Below are 19,323 nucleotides of genomic sequence, written 5' to 3' on the forward strand. Positions count from 1 at the left end.
CTTTGCTTCCTCAGCATGCTTCTATAAATCAGTCTAAGCACAATTTTCATAAGGTATTTGGTCCTGACACAAAATGATAATTTAAAAAATATTTTATCCCTGGGGCTTCTGACGACCCTTGATTTCAACTCCAGTCTTGATCTCAGGGTCATGAGTTCAAGACCCATGTTCTATCCCCTAAATATACCATGAAAAATGCATGTATTTCAATTCCACATTAATATTATTACTACTTCTAGGGATTATCCTTTCCACAACTGGATTACCAATTCCTAAATCATCACTTCTCAGATCTGGATAAGCTATATTCCTATGCCATATGTCATATTATGAATCAGAACTATCATCTCCAAATCTGGCTTAATCTGCTCTGAAATACTCAAGCATTTTTGTTTTCGTCTTTTTTTATTTTAAATTTAAACAGAAGAATTTTTTTAAAGGAAAGAAAGGGAAAAAATTATAATCATATTCACTCCTCATCCTATCCAGAGTTAACCACTGTAAATATCTTCACATACTTGTGTATAGCGTTTATTTTTTAGAAAAACAAAACTCTCCATTGTTATAAAAAACCTAAATACAGAAATGTAGAAAGACAATTATTAAAAATCACTCCAAATCCAAAATTACCTAAAATTATCATTAAAATACTAAGCTATTATGTCTTTATATGTACTTAAACAGTTAGAATGACAGAGGAGAAATTTAGAAAAAAATAAGACCATGCTACATATGCCATTTTTAATAGTATTAAATTTAACTACACTTCAAAATAATAAAAGAAAATCAGGCTGAAGGAATTTTTGAAGTTTGAGTACAGCTGGGAATTAGGGGCACCAACTCACCATGCAGTTGAACCACATATAACTTTTGACTACCCCAAAACTTAACTACTAATACCCTACTGTTGACTGACATCCTTAATAATAACATAAACAGTCAATTAACACATTTTGTATGTTATGCATATTATATACTGTACTTTTACAATAGAGTAAGCTAGAGAAAAGAAATAATAAAATCATAAGGAAAAGAAAATACATTCACAGTACTGCATTGTTTTTCAATACCATAAGTTTATGTCATCTGTTTACTAGATAAATCATGTCAGTACCTGTCAATATTATCTTAAATGATACAAAACACTGCAGATATTATATATATTACTAACACTAAACATCAAAAATGAAAAGATGTGAAAAACAAATTCATATTTACTGACAGGTGTAACAACTCATGCATTGATAATAAAGTGGCAATAGGACTGCTTTATGATAGCCTAGTGTAATCAATACAATAGCTTCACAGTAGCCTAGCCTATACACTAATGAATGACTCCCTATAATATGGTATATGGTATTACAGTCATATTCACAAGGCAGTACTGGAAAGTTACTTTAAAAAAAAAAAAAAGCCACTTATCTGTGATGATAGGCTAATAGTTTCTTCAATAACAAGAGAGAAAGATATACTCTATGGTAATATAATTCTTTGAAAGCAAAATTATAAAACAGTAAGAAAGCTAACACATTATTAATTTTATATTAAATACTATCCACCTTATGCCTATGTAAGGAAAGGCTATCCACTTCCATACAAGTCTTGCATACGATGTTCTACACAATGACTACTTAGGCGATGAGGATGATAATGACACAAAAATGTCTCATATACTTCTTGCTTACAGTTGTACAGTTACTAGATTTTCACATGAAGACAGACACATATACAACAGATAAATTTTATTTTTTCAAAGATTTTATTTATTTGAGAGCATGAGAGAGAGAGAGAGAGAGAGAGACCACGAGCAGGGGGAGGGGCAGAGGGAGAAGCAGGCTCCCTGCTGAGCAAGGAACCCAATATGGGACTTGACCCCAGGACCTTGGGATCATGACCTGAGCCGAAGGCAGACGCTTAACTGACTGAGCCACCCAGGCATCCTACAACAGATAAATTTATTAACTGTACAGCAGGATGACTATTTTCTAAGTGGAATGGATCATCATAAAGGTCTTCATCCTCACTGTCTTTACGCTGAGTAGGCTGAGGATGAGGAAGAGCTGGGCCTTGCTGTCTCAGGGGTGACAGCAACAGAAGAGGTGGAGACGGTAGATGGAGAGGCAGGAGAGGCAGGCACACTGAGTGTAACTTTATGGAGTACATCATAATTTCTGACTTTTTTGTTTTTTCGTATCTCTAAAAATATTTCTATACATATAGTACCAATTCTTCCACTATTTGCTTTAGTTACAGTGCCCATACCACAGAAGGGTCCATGTTGTAAAAGTCAAAAGCAGCCCTGAATAATCAAAATGCTTCTGCCAGATTGACTAATGTCAATTTGTTTTCTAAAACTGCTTCATCATGTGGCACTGGTTCAGAAGCACTCACCTCCAACAAGCATTCTTCTCTTAATTCCTCTCTCTGGTGGGGAGTCTTTTGGCTCTTGAATTCCTCCAAGATCCATATCCTGAAACCCTTCACTCCCACCATTTTTGCCATAACCACAATCTCTTTCATGATTTCCTTGTCTCTGTCATAAATCCTGTGAAGTCATGTACATCTGGACATAGTTTTCTCTAGCAGGAATTTATTCTTTCAGGCTTGTTTTCATGGCTTTTTCTATAACAACAATGGTATCTTCAATGGTGTTATCTTTCTAGACTTTCATGTTTTCTCTGCTGAGGTTCTCTTCCATAGTGTTGACAACCTTTTCTATAGAGTACCATGTGCTATGAGCCTTAAAGGTCCTTAATGACCCCTTGATCTAGAGGTTGAATTAGAGACACCATGTTTGGGGGCAACACTTTCATGCCTTTGGTGTTGAACTCATGGGGTTCTGTGTAGCCAGGGGCATTGTCCAATATCAAAAGAACTTTAAAAGGCAGTCCCTTACTGACAAAGTACTTCCTGACTTCAGGGAAAAAGCATTAATGAATCCAATCCAGAAAAGTGCTCTTGTTTCCAGGACTTCCTATTGTACAGCCAAGACTGGCACCTCATGTTTATCTTTTCCCTTCAAGGTTGGGGATTAGCAGCTTTATAGATGAGGGCAGTCCTGATCACAAACCCAACTGTATTTGCACAGAAGAGCAGAGTTAGCCTATTCCTTCCTGCCTTCAATCCTGGTGCTCACTTCTCTTCCTTACTAATAAATGTCCTTTGTGGCACTTTTTTTTTTTTCCCAGAATGCACTTTCCTCTGAATTAGAAACCTGTTCAGGCAGATACCCTTTCTCAGTAATTTTCTTAATGGTGTCTGGGAACTTGTCTGCAGTCTTGGGTCAGCAGATGCTGCTTCTCCTGTTATCCTGACATTTTTTAAGACAAACTTCTTTCTAAAATTATCAAACCATCCTTTGCTGGCATTAAATTCTCCAGCTTTAGATCTTTCACCTTCCATTTGTTTTGTTATATGATGACTTCAATTTTTCTCAAATCATATTAGTCTATAGGTATGTCTTTCTTAGAGCAATCCTATACCCACATAAAAGCGGCATCTTCAATACGAGATAAAAAGGTATTTTGCAAAAAGTACAAGGCTTTCCACATCTGCTGGAGTAGCTGCAGCAAGGGCTTTACAAATTTTTTCTTTTTTTTTACAGTAGTCCTTATGCTAGATTCATTTATCTTGAAATGCCGGGTAACTGCTGCTACCGACCTCAATTTATAGTATTTATCAAGCAATTCAACTCTTTCCTGTACTGTCCTGAATTTTCTGTTTCTTGGGCGCACTTCCCAGAATCATTAGTGGCACTTCATATGAGTCCTATGGTGTACTCAAGGTGTATAGTATTGCACTAAAGACAATGAAAAATATGCAAGAATCTCGAGAGATCACTTTTTCAGCAATACACAATTTATGGGAGATAAACCGTGCACATGGAGATGACTGGTGTTTCAAGGAGATACTTCTTTAATTAAGCTCACCACAATAGCAACAGAATAGCTAGGAGATTTTTAGAGTAGTACAATAGTATAACAATAATTTTATGCAGTTATGATTTAATACTGCATTTTTACATTTATTTACATTTCTCTTGACTGTGAATGGTGCCACATAGGATCTGTGTTTGCTGAAGATCTGAAAAATGTTAACTTTTTATAAAATAGATTTGTATATATTTTATGGTAGTAAATGAAAAAATAGACTAGTATCTACATGTATATTATGCATTCATGACACACCTTTTTTAATTTTTTCAGTATTTCTAAGCTACATGGTTCATCTACAAGTTTTTTTCAAATTGTCACAATCTCCAAAAAACTTTCCAATCCGTGTATAAGTGGACCCACACAGTTCAAACCATGTTAAGGGTCAACTGTATTTGTAACTATATCAAGCGATATCCCCTAAAAAGGAAAAAGTATAAAACAAAAGGAGTGGTAGTCATTATGCTTTATTTTTTTAACTATGTCTCAATTTTAGACATTTTCTGTTGATTGAGAGCATTATTTTCATCCCTTCACCAATCTCCCCTTTCTCCATCTCTATTATTTTGTTATATTATTATTTTTATTTTGTCCAGGTTGATAACACTCACATCCAGTTCCATAAACATAGCTCATATAGCTATTTAATATTAGTTCTGCATTTGAAAGGATTCAATGCCCATCACCAATTCTTTTGTCAAGCTTCTCCATACCTCAATTCTTAATTTTGATTTACTCTTAATTGGCTGAGATTTGCTGTTTTTTTTTTTTCTAGATGAACTCACAGGTCTTGAATTTCTTGAGTTTTTTCACATGTGAGAATACCTACCAGCTGCCTTTAATTAGAAATGTATCTTGGGCCGCTAAGTATTCTGGGCCATACTTCCCTCAGAACTTTGTAGACATTACATGAAATACTGTTGAAGAAAACAGAAAAGCCTGACTCTTTCCCTTGAATATAATTTATTTATTCTGCCTAAAGAATTCTTTATCCTTTAAGTTTCAAGTTTTCCTAGAACATGGTATACACATTCAATCTGCCAATTCCATTGTGTCTTTTCAGAAGAATTCTCTTTGAATATATTTTCTGTTCCACTGTTGGGTCATCTTTGACTGTCTTCCCTTACCTATTGGCTTGTCTGTGTTTGAGATTACCTCAAATCTTTAATGACTGTAATTTAGTTTTCAGCAATGTCTATTCTGTTCCTTGCTTTTGTCTAATTTATTAGTTTCTATTTGATCTTCAATTTGCTTCCTTAGTTCTGCAATCCCCTTTTCCATCTCATTCTCGTTTTATCATCTTATTTCTGAGTATTATTTTACCAAATAATGTTATTAACTTGCTCCACAGCAGCACTGTCCAAAAGAACTTTCTGAGATGAAAAAAATGTTATATGTGTGCACTATCAATGTAGTATCCACTAGCTATGTGTGGCTATTAAGCACTTAAAAAGTGCCTAGTGTAGGGGCGCCTGGGTGGCTCAGTCGTTAAGCGTCTGCCTTCGGCTCAGGTCATGATCCCAGGGCCCTGGGATCGAGCCCCGCATCGGGCTCCCTGCTCCGCGGGAAGCCTGCTTCTCCCTCTCCCACTCCCCCTGCTTGTGTTCCCTCTCTCGCTGTGTCTTTCTCTGTCAAATAAATAAAATCTTAAAAAAAAAAAAAGTGCCTAGTGTAACTGAAGAACTAAATTTTCTTTTTTAATTTAAATATAGTCTTTTTTAAAAAAAGATTTATTTATTTGAGAGAGAGAGGGAGGGAGAGCACATGAGCAGGTGGGGAGGGGCAGAGGAGAGAGAGAAGCAGACTCCCCACTGCACAGGAAGCCCGATGCAGGGCTCGATTCCAGGACCCCGAGATCATGACCTAAGCCCAAGGCAGATGCCCAACTGACTGAGCCACCCAGGTGCCCCATAAATGTAAACAGTCTCTTAGAACCAGTAGCTACTATACTGAACAATAGAGTTCTACAGTCTGGAACTGAAAAGAATTTCCTTTCTTTCCTTGGGTTATGTTTCTCTTCTAGGTCTGTCTTTGCATGCTAGGTTCTTCTGTTGTTTTCGCAATAGTGTTTGTCTAGTTGCCAAGTCATTTCTTTTCCTTTCCATCATGCTTGAATTGCTCTGTCCATGTTAGATGCTCTGATATAATATGTTGACTCTTTCTCCCAGTATCTGACATCAGTTCATTTTTTCCTCAGAAAAAGACAGGCTTTCCTGTAACCAAGAGGAAAGATAGGGGTAGGGAGCAGGAGGAGGGAGGTAGATAGGTGGTTTCAGCTGAAACAGTATGCTGTATTTGTTGGAATTCCTAGACTGGGAGATTCTATTCATTATTTTATATCAGGATTTATACCACCTACTTGGCAGGTTTCTGGGGAAGGACGTGGCTTATACCACTCCCACAGACCAAGAAAATTTCCTTTGTAGAGAATGAGTCCTACTGTTCACTTTCCCCACTTCCCCTGTTTCCCCGCTTTCCCTATTCCTCACTCAAAAGAGGAAAAAATCTAAATATCTACTCAATGTACTTCTCTCTAGTTTTGAGAATATAGGTGAAAATCCTCAGGGTTTGGTCAATTCACCAATATGGATTTTGGTTGTAGGGCAAGGTAGAAGCTAAACTATGCTGTGGCCCCCACTCCCCAGCTGAGCTAAAGAAGTACACTGCATTAAGTTATACTTCTTCCTTACTGCTCTAAGTTTCTTTTCTTTTTTTTTTTACTTACTGATTTGACTGCTTTTTACTCATTCTATGCAAAATTCCAATTGCCCATTTTAATATGAATATACCAGGTTAACAGAGCTTCTAGGGGCACCTAGTTCAGTCGGTGGTGCATGCAACTCACAGTCTCAGGGTTATGAATTCGAGCCCCACATTAGATATTATTTTTAAGTAAAAAATAAAATCTTAGGGCACCTGGGTGGCTCAGTTGGTTAAGCGACTGCCTTCAGCTCAGGTCATGATCCTGGAGTCCCGGGATCGAATCCCGCGTCAGGCTCCCTGCTCGGCAGGGAGTCTGCTTCTCCCTCTGACCCTCCCCCCTCTCATGTGCTCTCTCTCATTCTCTCTCTTTCAAATAAATAAATAAAATCTTTAAAATAAAATAAAATAAAATCTTAAAAAAAAAAAGAGTACTTCTTACTACTTTAAACCTAATTGAATACAAGACCAGTTTGTTTTGAGCCTAGAAATGACTATCTGTGCACAGTGGATTGGAATAAGAAAACTGGAAATACAAGTACCATTTAAAACCAGTATGGCAATTCTAAAAGAGGAGATGGGGCCCTGGCCCAGCATAATCCCTCTTGTTCATTCCTTTGCGGTCTATACTCCAGCCATATGAACATTCTTCCAGGTTCTTAAATGTATCAGGTAGGTTTTCCCCTGCCTAAGGTCTTTGACATACTCTTCCCCTTGCCTGAAATACCCTTTCCCCTTTCTTTACTTGGTAAGAAAGGGGAAAGGAGGCTTGCCCTAATCCCCCAAATTAGGCTAGCCCCCTGTAGTGTGTTTTCATTTACACTACTTTTCCTTCAGGCCATTAATCACAGTATATAATTCACTCCACTTATCAAATATGTAATTATGTATTTGGCCATTATTTCATTAATGCTGCTTTGGCCACTAAATTCTAAAATCTAAGAGGGCAGAGACAGTCTTTGCTCACAAATGTCTAATGGCTGGGAAATCATTAGAATATTACTTAGCACAAAATACTCAATAAATGTGGAATGAATGAAGGAATGAATGGGTAATTGGGTGACTTAATAAAAGATAACTCAACTTTTGATTCCAGGTGACACTAGCAATCTGACAGAAAGTTAAGAGGAAAAACTGAGGGAGTGTCAAGGCAATTCAATGCGGGAAAGGATAGTCTTCTCAACAAATGACAACTGGATATTCATATACAAAAAAATAAACTTGGGCCCTTACCTCACATCATATTTAAAAATTACTCAAGACGAATCAGCAAACTAAATGTGAAAGGAAAAACTATAAAATTTTTAGAACAAAAAACCAGGAAAAGCTCTTTAAAGCTTGGGGCTGGGGCGCCTGGGTGGCTCAGTCAGTTAAGCTACTGCTTTCAGCTCGGGTCATGATCTCAGGGTCCTGGGATCAAGCCCCTCATCAGGCTCCCTGCTTGGCGGGGAGCCTGCTTCTCCCTCTCCCTCTGCTGCTCCCCCTACTTGTGCTCTCTCACTCTCTGTCAAATAAATAAAAATAAAATCTTAAAAAAAAAAAAAAGTTTGGGGCTAGACAAAAATTTTTAAGATATAACACCAAAAGCACAGTCCATTAAAAAATTTTTGACAAATTGGACATCATCAAAATTCAAAACTTTTGCACTTCAAAAGACAGCATTAAGGAAAAAAAAGACAGCATTAAGAAAATGAAAAAATGTCAAAGACTACAAGAAATATTTGCAAAACACATCTAATAAAGAATTTGTATCTAGAATTTACAAACTCTTCTAATTCAATAAGACAAACCTAATAAAAAAAATTTTTTAATTAAAAAAAAAAGCCATTCACCAAAGATATCCAAATGGCATAAAAGATGCTAAACATCATTAGTCATTAGGGAAATGCAAATCAAACCCACAATGAGATACCACTTCACATCCACCAGAAAGGCTATAATCAAAAAGACAGACAATAATAAACACTGGTGAGCATGTGGAAAAATTAGAACCCTCATATGTTGCTGGTGGGAATATTAAATGAGGCAATCACTTTGGAATGCAGTGGCAGTTCCTCAAAATGTTAACAAATTACCATAAGACCCAGCAATTCTACCCCATACCTACCCAAGAGGAATAACACATTTCCAAAAAAAATGTGTACACAAATGTTTATAGTAGCATTATTCAGAATGGCCAAAAAGTGGAAACAATCCAAATATCTATCAAGTGATAAAATGGATCAACAAAATCTGGTATAAACAATGGAATACTGTTCAACAATTTAAAAAGATTGAAATACTGATATATACTAAAACATAAATGAACCTTGAAAACATAACTCTAAGAGAAAGAAGTTAACATAAAAGACCACATACTGTATGATTCTATTTATATGACATGTCCAAAAAGGGCAAATTTATGGAGATCTGCCTGGGAATAAGAGTAATTAATTGAGGGATTAAATCTAAGTAGCCAAGAGGAACCTTTTAGGAATGATGAAAATGTTCTAAAACTGGAGTATGAAGATAGTTATACAACTCAGTAAAGCTATTAAAAATCATTGAATTGTACATTTAAAACATGAATTTTATAATATATAAATTATGTTTTGATCAAGTTAATTTTGTTTTAAACTAGGGGAGCTGGGGGATGCACACAGGAAAGCAGCAGTATTGAGTTTTAGACCTGCTCAAGCTGTTAACATGATGGCAAAGTGTCTGGGACAATCAGAAGGTTGACAGAGATACTAGACTATAGAGACCTAGTAATACAGATTTTGAAGTCACCAGGAAAGACATGACAAAGGGACTTTTATACATGTCTTCAACTCTGTACAAATCAATCTACCCTGAAAAGATTTTCACTTGACTATGCTAATTTTCTATTTTTCCTTTTCAAAGTTCTTCAACCAATGATCTTTATCCATTGCTTTCATTTCTTCCACTACCCCATTCTTTTTTATTCACTCAAAGTCTGTGTTCCTTCCTTACCTCATTGTTGAAGCTATTCTCTCAACTAATGATACCCCATTTTCAAAACCAATGGCCTTTACTCCCATTCTTTTTAACTTACTTGCAAGAAGGTTTGTCTAACTCTGACCCATGAAACTCATCTCTTAGCTTTTATTACCTTATACTATTTTTAGACCTCTTCCCACTTCTCTACTTGTTTTATTTACCGAATACTTTTACCTCCCACCCTCACTCACACTTTATCAAAATAAGGAAGAACTTATGCTCCAAAAACAAACGAGAATTTGGTATTTATCTCTCTCTTCTTCTCACAAAATCTGTTTATTAACCCCAACCAGCTTCAAGTTACCATAGTGTCTTCATCTCCATTTATTGTCCTTATGGTATTTTTCAGGCCTTTGTTCTACTTTGCCAATAAGAAAATAAATTCAGAGAATATTAACTTGGCTTTTCCAATTTTGTGACCACCAAAAGCAATCCATGCAGAATTATATGTACAATGAAGGGAATTCAGTATCTGTTTGTAACTCATTAAAAAACAAATGGGATTATCCTAAGCAGATCCCTAGGAAGATATTTTTCCCAGTCCAAAAACTTTATTTTAAACATAATTAGAGGGTGCCTGGGTGGCTCAGTCGGTTAAGCATCTGCCTTCGGCTCAGATCATGATCCCAGGTTCCTGGAATCAAGTCTAGAATCCAGCTCCCTGCATAGCAGGGAGTCTCCTTCTCCCTCTGCCCCTCCCCTCTACCCCTCCCCCCTGCCCATGCTCCTGCACGCTCGCACTCTCTCGAAAAATAAATAAATGAAAATCTTAAAATAAATAAATATAAACATAATTAGAAAACTAAGAACTCTGTGTGATCTTTTCATATATACATTTAAAGGTATAACAGTTTCCTGGCAATTAACTTATGCTCAGATGACTAATAATATTCAAATTAAAAATGATAAAGTTCTAGAAAGCCAACTAAAATTTCTCAATTTTAAAATTTGGTATCACAAAGCACAAAACTATAAATCTCAAGTAACATCTACAAACACGCAGCTCTAGGCTATTCTCCTATAGACTGTTTCAGTCAAATTTTATTATCTTCAAAAAATTAATAATAACTTACCAAATCCCAAAGTCCAACTTGCCCAGATTTGGCCCCAGCTGCCACCAAAGTTCTAATTTCTGATGGGTGGAGAGCCACAGAAAATATTGCGCCTTTGGTAACTTTATGAACAGTATCTTCATTAATGACCATGCCACTTAAATTGGCTTTATAGCTGAGGAATAAAAGTTAAATTTCAGAAGTAAAACCAATCAGGAGTCAAAATAACTAAAAGATGACTCAAAAAAGAAAAGAGACACAATTAGTAAATAGTCAACCTCCTAATAACCAAGGAAATCAAATTAAATAATGGGATACTATTTTTCACTTATAAAAGGTAGCAGGATGCAGTTAAACATATACATTCATTAACAGTGCTAGTGGCAGAGTAAATTCATACAAGATTTTCAGAAGAAAAAATGATTTTAGAAAACAATTCAGCAATGTATACTAAAAGCCACAAAAATGTCCATGATATTTGACTCATTAATCTCACTTCTGGAATCTATCCTAAAGAATTAACCCACAGGGCACCTGGGTGGCTCAGTTGGTTGAGCGACTGCCTTCAGCTCAGGTCATGATCCTGGAGTCCCAGGATCGAGTCCCGCATCGGGCTCCCTGCTCAGCAGGGAATCCGCTTCTCCCTCTGACCCTCCCCCCTCTTGTGCTCTCTTTCATTCTCTCTCTCAAATAAATAAATAAAATCTTTAAAAAAAAAAATTAACCCACAATCACACATATACACTTAAAACATATGCACACATATAACTAAATATGCAACTAACCACACAAAACTAAATTGAAAATAATTCTAAATACCAACAGAGTCAGAAAAGATTAAGTAAATGAAATAGTATACAATTATTCAATAAATACAAAGACTCTAGTAACATGAGATTAATATTTTGTAACTATATTAGTGAAAAGCATAATGCAAATTTGTATATACATTAGAACGTAATAAACTAAAAATGTACATGGATTCATTCACTTATTAAATAATGAGTAAATATATATTATGCACCAGGCAGGCATCGTTTTGGTTATTGAGACAAAATCCATGCCCTTAAGAAATTCATAGCGGTACTACATATGGCAATACTTGAAAGGAAACATACAAAAACAACAGTTGCTAGGGTGGAAATATTATGGGTTATCATTTCACCTCATTTGCAAAATTTCTTGTAATGGTATATAGTCTTTATAATTTAAAGACTGTAGAAAATATAAAACAAAGGCAAGGGATTTTAACTCACCTTTTAATATTAGCTAACTCCTTCTCAGTATTCTTACTACTTGTCTGAAAAAATGAAAAAGACCAAGGTATTAAGTTAATATATGTACTGAAATTTCCTTAACAGATAATTCTAAAAGCTGTAAGCCCTTGCATATGATACCTTGCTCACATTTGCCCAAGTCTGTAGAAATCTTTTAAATAGTTCACTGTCATCATCTCGATTTTCAGGAGTCATTTCTAAAGGCCCAGGAGGTAACAAAGGCTGTTATAAAAAATAAGAAAATAAAGAATGAGAAATAAAACAGGCTGATTGTTGCTCTGCCCTAGAATGTAAGTTTTTCACTACTTTACTTTCAATACCAACAACATAGGTGACACATTAGTATTCAAAAACAGTTGTTCAATGAATGATTGCCAGGTGTACCCTGTAAACTAATATATGTATTACCCCATTTAATCCTCATAATAATCCAGTGAATGAGAAATCACATTTTAAAAAGATAGTAATGAAACTTAGAGAAGTTACCTTGTCCAAAGTTACACTGCCCAGAACAGGAGTTGCTGGGAATGGATTCAGATCAGTTCAATTTCATTACTCAGAGTAAAGTTATCATTCTATGCCAGTGTTTTTTTTAAATCATAGGTTGTAACCCATGGATCATGAAATCATTTTAATATATTACAACCAGCAATGTTTTAATGAACAACGAAAGAACAGAAAATACAAAAAGTACATAACATGCAGTAAGTGTTAAGTATCATTTCACAAGTGTTGCTTCAGTTGTATGGCATTAATGAGTTCAGTGTAAATACATTTACCATGGGTGGAGGCTTCAGAAAAATTGGAAAGCTACTCTTACCAAGCACTGTAATTTTCAATTAGCTCCCAAAGCACCAGTCTAATTAGTACTATCTTCTAATTCATAATTAAGCACTTAGATATAAAGTATTAAAAATAGTGGGTGCACTTGAATAAAAAATATCATTATAATATTATTTAGACAATAAACTTGGTAAATAAAACCCTTTCTATTCACTGATAGTACAAAATTATACTACAGCAAGAGGCTATCACTATTATCCCATATTATGCATTATTAACAACATTAATACTACCATTTATTGCTTACTTCCTAAGTCCTTAACACAGTATAAAGAACTTTATAGATACTATTTCACTTAACTCCCACAACACCTCCTTAAAATTTCTATACTGTTGCCACTTTAAATATGGGGATACTGGGGCTCAGAAAGGTTAAGTAATTTACCCCTAATTCCACAGCAGGTAAGCCTGCAGAAATACAGAATCCAAACTAGTCTTTATGATTTTGAAATCTTACTCATTAAATAAGAAACAGTCCAGTATTAAATTAATGAAGTACAAATTAAACATAATTTAATGACCTTTTAATCTAGTTTCAAACATTTCAAACATTTCAGTATTTTATTAAGTAACATATTGATGGACTCTGAAAAACAAACTGAGGGTTCTAGAGGGGAGGGGGGTGGGAGGATGGGTTAGCCTGGTGGTGGGTATTGAGGAGGGCACATTCTGCATGGAGCACTGGGTGTTATGCACAAACAATGAATCATGGAACACTTCATCTAGAACTAATGATGTAATGTATGGGGATTAACATAAGAATAAAAAAAAAAGATCTTGGGGGAAAAAAAAAGTAATATATTGTTTTTGCACTTTCTTACATTTTCATCTGCTATTAATGTCGGCTGAGTTGGGGTTGCTGGTAATGACACTCCTGAAGGATCTACTTTTAGTAATCTCATTGACCTTCTACATCCAGTCCCATTTTCTCTCTTCTTAGGCTTTTTTCTAAAGGAGTGGGAGAAAAAACCTCAAGTTATAAAACAGTTACATATATTTATTAATATTAAGGAGATAACTTCCAGGAATGTATCTCATAAATAAACTCACCCATTACAAAGATGTATGTACATGACGACACTGATTTTAATTGAACATTTGTGTTTCCATGCTTTTAAATAAAATCATAAATGTTCATCACGGGGAGGTGAAAGGTGTTAAAATAAATCATGGCATACATCTCTAAAAGAATAATATGCAACCACAGGAAGAATGAAATAGATCTTTGCATACTGATATGACATGAACTCTAAGATATAAGAAGCAAAAACAAGGTCCAGTACATGCTGAATATACTTCCATTTGTTTTTTTAGAAAAAGGTTATGTACACACATACATTTGTACATGCTAAGATTACCTATGGAAGAATATACATGGAACTATTAACAGTGGTTTCTTCCAGGGAGAAGGCCTAGAGAACTAAGATCTAAAATGGAAAAGATATTTAAATGTTTCATTGCATTTCCTTCCATATACTCTACTTTTTTAAATCATATACATATCCCACTTTTTTATGCACTGTTTTTTCATTTTAAAAAAGTAGTTCAGAACTTCCAATTTCCAGTTCTACAAATAAGGAACTTGAAATTCACCACTCTGTCTTTTCAAGTAAAAAGATGAACAGATTAAAAACTCAATAACTCTTCTAGGATCCTTAAGAGAGGCAAGGACACAATGCAAACTGCTGGCCTCAAAACTGGAGAGACAGACAAATATAAGGAGTTGTGGCTTACTGGAACAGAAAGTCAAGAACAAAAATCACAAGGGGAACCAATGCCAAGGTAGGAAAACCTGAACTGTAACTGACCAGTTGCTGGAGGCTCAGCATGGACAAGTTAAAAACTCCAGAGTGGTCCGCACAAAAACCTGCACATGGGTGTTTATAATAACTTTGTTCATAACTATCAAAACTGGGAAGCAGCCAAGATGTCCTCCACTAACTGAACAGATAAATAAACTACAGTACATCCAAACAATCGAATATTATTCAGCACTAAAAAGAAACAGGCTATCAAACCATAAAAAGACATGGAGGAACCTTAAATACCTATTACTAAGAGAAAGAAGTAAATCTGAAAAGGCTATATACTGTATGATCCCAAATACGTGACCTTCTATTAAAGGCAAAACTATGGAGACAATAAAAAGATAATTGCTACAGTCGAGGGTGGTAAGGTCATGAACAGAGAGAACACAGGATTTTTAGGGTGGTAAAAATGCTTTTTATATTATAATGATGGATATATGTCATTATACGTTTGTACAAACCCATACAACGTACAACACCAAGAGAGTGAACTCTAAGGCAAACTATGGACTTTGGGTGATTATGATATATCAGTGTAGATTCATCCTTGGTAATAAATGTACCACTCTACTGAGTGATGTTGATAATGGGGAAGGTTATGCATGTGGGGCAGAGGAATATACATGAAATCTCTGTACCCTCCTCTCAATTTTGTTGTGTAACTGAAACTGCTCTAAAAAAAAAGTCTTTAAAAAAAAAATAAACCCTCAAGGGGGTCTCACCCCTAGTATTTTGTGAGATTATACATCCAGGAGCTCAGCTAGGTCCTCCGTAAATATCACAGAAAAATCCCCTCATGCTTCCCACAGTGGGAGGTGAAAAAGAACCATTTTGAAATACACCAGAGCACTTTGTTCTTATTAACAAGGCATGCCCTCAGGAGAAGTAGTTAACCAGAGCTTAACCTGCTAGGGTATTATCACAGTTTAACCTGAAAGAAAGGAAATACCCAACTCCAGCCCACTCTTACTGTCCTCTCCCACCTAACAGGGGAGGAAAGAAACTAAAACACTCCTTAAGCTCACAGTCCAGAGAGAAAGGCTCCCTAAAAAACTGAGACCTAATCACAGGACTATAGAACAGCTTTCTCTTTGACACATTACTAAAGGCCTATTTACAACAGTTCCTTTTTCCTAGTACATCATGTCCAGCTATCAAGAAAAAATTATAAGGCACAATTAAAGACAAACAACACAATTTAAAGAGACATAGAAAGCTTCAGAACCAGACACGGCAGGGATGTTGGAATTATCAGAACAGAAATTTGAACTTTTTTTTTTAAGATTTTATTTATTTGAGAGAGAGCGTGAGCAGAGGGAGGGGCAGAGGGAGAGGGACAATCAGACTCCCTGCTGAGTGCAGAGCCCAACATGGGGCTCAATTCCAAGACCCTGAGATCATGCTGGAGCCAAAGTCAGACGCTTAACCGAATGAGTCACCCAGGCGCCCCAGTCAGAACAGGAATTTAAAACAACTATGATTAATATGCTAAGGTCTCTAATAGATAAAATAAACACCACTGAAGAACAGATAGGCAATTTAAGAAGAGAGATGGAAATCCTAAGAAAGAACCAAAAAGAAATGCTAGAGATCAAAAACACTAAGAAATGAAGAATGCCTTTTTTTTTTTTAAGATTTTTATTTATTTGACAGAGACACAGCGAGAGAGGGAACACAAGCAGAGGGAGTGGGAGAGGGAGAAGCAGGCTTCCCGCTGAGCAGGGAGCCTGATGCGGGGCTCTATCCCAGGACCGTGGGATCATGACCTGAGCCTAAGCGCTTAACGACTGAGCCACCCAGCGCCCCTGAAGAATGCCTTTGATGAGCTTAAGAGTGGATAAGACATGGCTGAGGAAAAAATCCCTGAGCTTAAGGATATCTCAATAGGAACCTCCAAAACTGAAAAGGAGAAAAAAGACTGAAAAAACAAAAAACAAACAAAACAAAACAGAAAAACAGAGGGGCGCCTGGGTGGCTCAGTTGTTAAGCGTTTGCCTTCAGCTCAGGTCATGATCCTAGAGTCCTGGGATGGAGCCCCACGTCTGGCTCCCTGCTTAGCGAGGAGCCTGCTTCTCCCTCTCCCTCTGCCACTGCCCCTGCTTGTGCTCTCTTGCTCTCTGTTAAATAAATACATAAAATCCTAAAAAAAAAAAAAAAAAAAGAACAGAATATCCAAGAGTTGTGGGATAACTACAAAAGGTATAACATATACATAATGGGAATACAAGAAGGATAAGGAAAAGAGAAAAACAGAAGATATATTTGAAACAATAGTAACCAAGAATTTCCCCCAAATTAATGTCAATCCCTTCTTTGGCATTATGTGTCTTTACATTTAAAGTAGATTTCTTATAGATAACATATGTTTGGGTGTTATACTTGATCCACTCTGACAATCTCTTTTAATGGGTGCATTTAGACCATTGATGTTCATAATGAGTACTGATATATTTGGATTAATATCTACCATATTTGCATGGTAAAAACTACACCTAGATAAATAACTAGACCTACAAAAACTACAAAAAAAAAAAAAGCTACACCTAGGCAATTCATTTCCAAACTAGAGAAAATCAAAGAGAAAGAAAAAATCCTGAAAGAAGCCAGGAGGAAAAAAGGAGGAAAAAAGCACCTTACCTACAGGCAAACAAAGATAAGAACTACATCCATCTTCTCATAACTATGCAATCAACAGAGTAGAGTAAAATATTTAAAGTGTTGAAAGGGCACCTGGCTAGCTCAGTCAGTAGAATATGCAACTCTTGATCTTGGAGTCACATTGGGCATAAAACTTACTTAAAAAAAAAAAATTAAGAGAATTTGTTGCCATTAGATGTGCCTTACAAGAAATGTTAAAAGAAGTTCTTTAGAGAGAAGAAAAACATAGATCAGAAACTCAGATCCACAAAAAGAAAGGAAGAGCATCAAAGAAGGAATAAGGTAAAAAAAAAAAAAAATTATTTTCCTCATTCTTAATAACAGCTATCTCAAAATAACAATAGCAACAACATATTTGGTTATGTACACTTACGTATATATCTTATGAATATGTGTATATATATATATACATACACACCTATGCATATATATACTTAAGTATATTTATACATGTGAAATGAATGACAACAATGATACAAGGGACAAGAAAGAAGAACTAGGATTATTTTGTTATTATAAGGTACTCACACTATACCCCACTCACACCCTGTAGTTGTACACTGTTAAGTGAAAGTGGACTTGGGTTAGCTATATATGTATATCGTAAACTCTAGGGCAATCTCTAAAAAAAGAGCAGAAAAAAGTATAACGGATACCCTAAGAAAGAAAAGAAAATGACATCATATAAAATGCTCAATTAAAACCATAAAAGGAAGGGCGCCTGGGTGGCTCAGTCGTTAAGCATCTGCCTTCGGCTCAGGTCATGATCCCAGAGTCCTGGGATCGAGCTCCACATGGGGCTCCCTGCTCCACCAGAAGCCTGCTTCTCCCCCTCCCACTCTCCCTGCTTGTGTTCCCTCTCTCGCTATGTCTCTCTCTGTCAAATAAATAAATAAATACATCTTTTAAAAAATAATAAATATATAAAATAAAATAAAACCATAAAAGGCAGAAAAACAGTGGAGGCAAAAATAGGAACAAAAAACAAGGGCAATAAGTAGAAAACATAAACAAACAAGGTAGATATAAATACAAATATATCAATACCCATATTAACAAATATGGTAGATATTAATCCAAATATATCAATACTCAATTTGAACATCAATGGTAGGTCTAAATGCACCCATTAAAAGAGAATGCCAGAGTGGATCAAATACAATACCCAAACATATGTTGTCTATAAGAAATCTACTTTATATGTAAAGACACACAGGGGCACCTGGGTGGTTCAGTCATTAAGCGTCTGCCTTCAGCTCACTTCATGATCCCAGGGTCCTGGGGTTAATCCCCGCATCAGGCTCCCTGCTAGGCAGGAGGCCTGCTTCTCCCTCTCCCACTCCCCCTGCTTGTGTTCCCTCTCTCGCTGTCTCTCTCTGTCAAATAAATAAATAAAATCTTTAAAATATATATATATATAAAGACACATAAAAATTAAAAGTAAATGAATGGAGAAAAATACACCATGCTAACACAACTGGAAAGAAAGCAGGAGTGACTATATTAATTTCAGACAGAGCAGACTTCAAAGCAAAAAGTTATCAGGGATAAAGAAGGGCATTACATAATGATAAAGGGGCCAATTCTCCAAGATAACATAACATAATGCACCTAACAACAGATAATCAAACTATGTAAGGCAAAAACTAATAGAATTGGAAAAAAAAAAAAAAATAGGTGCCTCTACTATCTTATTTGGAGACTTAAACACTCCCCTGTCAGAAATGGAGAGATCCAGCAGGCAGCAAATCAGCAAGGGCACAGTTCAACTTGACATACTATCCATAAACTAGATATAACCAACATCTATAGACCAGTTCATTCAAAAACAGAATACAAATCTTAAAATAAAGGGGGGAGGGGCGCCTGGGTGGCTCAGTTGCCTTCAGCTCAGGTCATGGTCTCAAGAGTCCTGGTATCAAGTTCCGCATCAGGCTCCCTGCTCCACGGGGAGCCTGCTTCTCCCTCTGCCTCTCTCTCTGTCTCTCATGAATCAATAAATAAAATCTTTTTAAAAAAAATTTTTTTCATCAAAAACAGAATACACATTTCC

The 19,323-nt window shown here is 36.0% G+C and overlaps 1 protein-coding gene across 4 annotated transcripts in view; it reads right to left on the bottom strand.

Annotated features, from left to right (window-relative positions):
* The window catches only part of WDR76 (WD repeat domain 76), a 56,789-nt gene that overhangs the window by 15,121 nt on the left and 22,345 nt on the right, over nucleotides 1-19,323 (bottom strand). For all 4 annotated transcript variants that reach the window (XM_045900190.3, XM_045900188.3, XM_045900187.3 and 1 more), the window contains 4 exons: nucleotides 13,626-13,752; nucleotides 12,082-12,183; nucleotides 11,941-11,984; nucleotides 10,706-10,859 (listed from right to left, as the gene is read on the bottom strand). In XM_045900190.3, coding sequence (XP_045756146.1) covers nucleotides 10,706-10,859; nucleotides 11,941-11,984; nucleotides 12,082-12,183; nucleotides 13,626-13,752 — 427 coding nt within the window. The remainder of the gene's footprint in view (nucleotides 1-10,705; nucleotides 10,860-11,940; nucleotides 11,985-12,081; nucleotides 12,184-13,625; nucleotides 13,753-19,323) is intronic.

This window comes from Mirounga angustirostris, unplaced genomic scaffold (genome assembly GCF_029215605.1).
Source record: "Mirounga angustirostris isolate CCGP_5_RB_7025 unplaced genomic scaffold, mMirAng1.0.hap1 SCAF_9, whole genome shotgun sequence".
Classification (NCBI taxonomy): Eukaryota; Metazoa; Chordata; class Mammalia; order Carnivora; family Phocidae; genus Mirounga; species Mirounga angustirostris.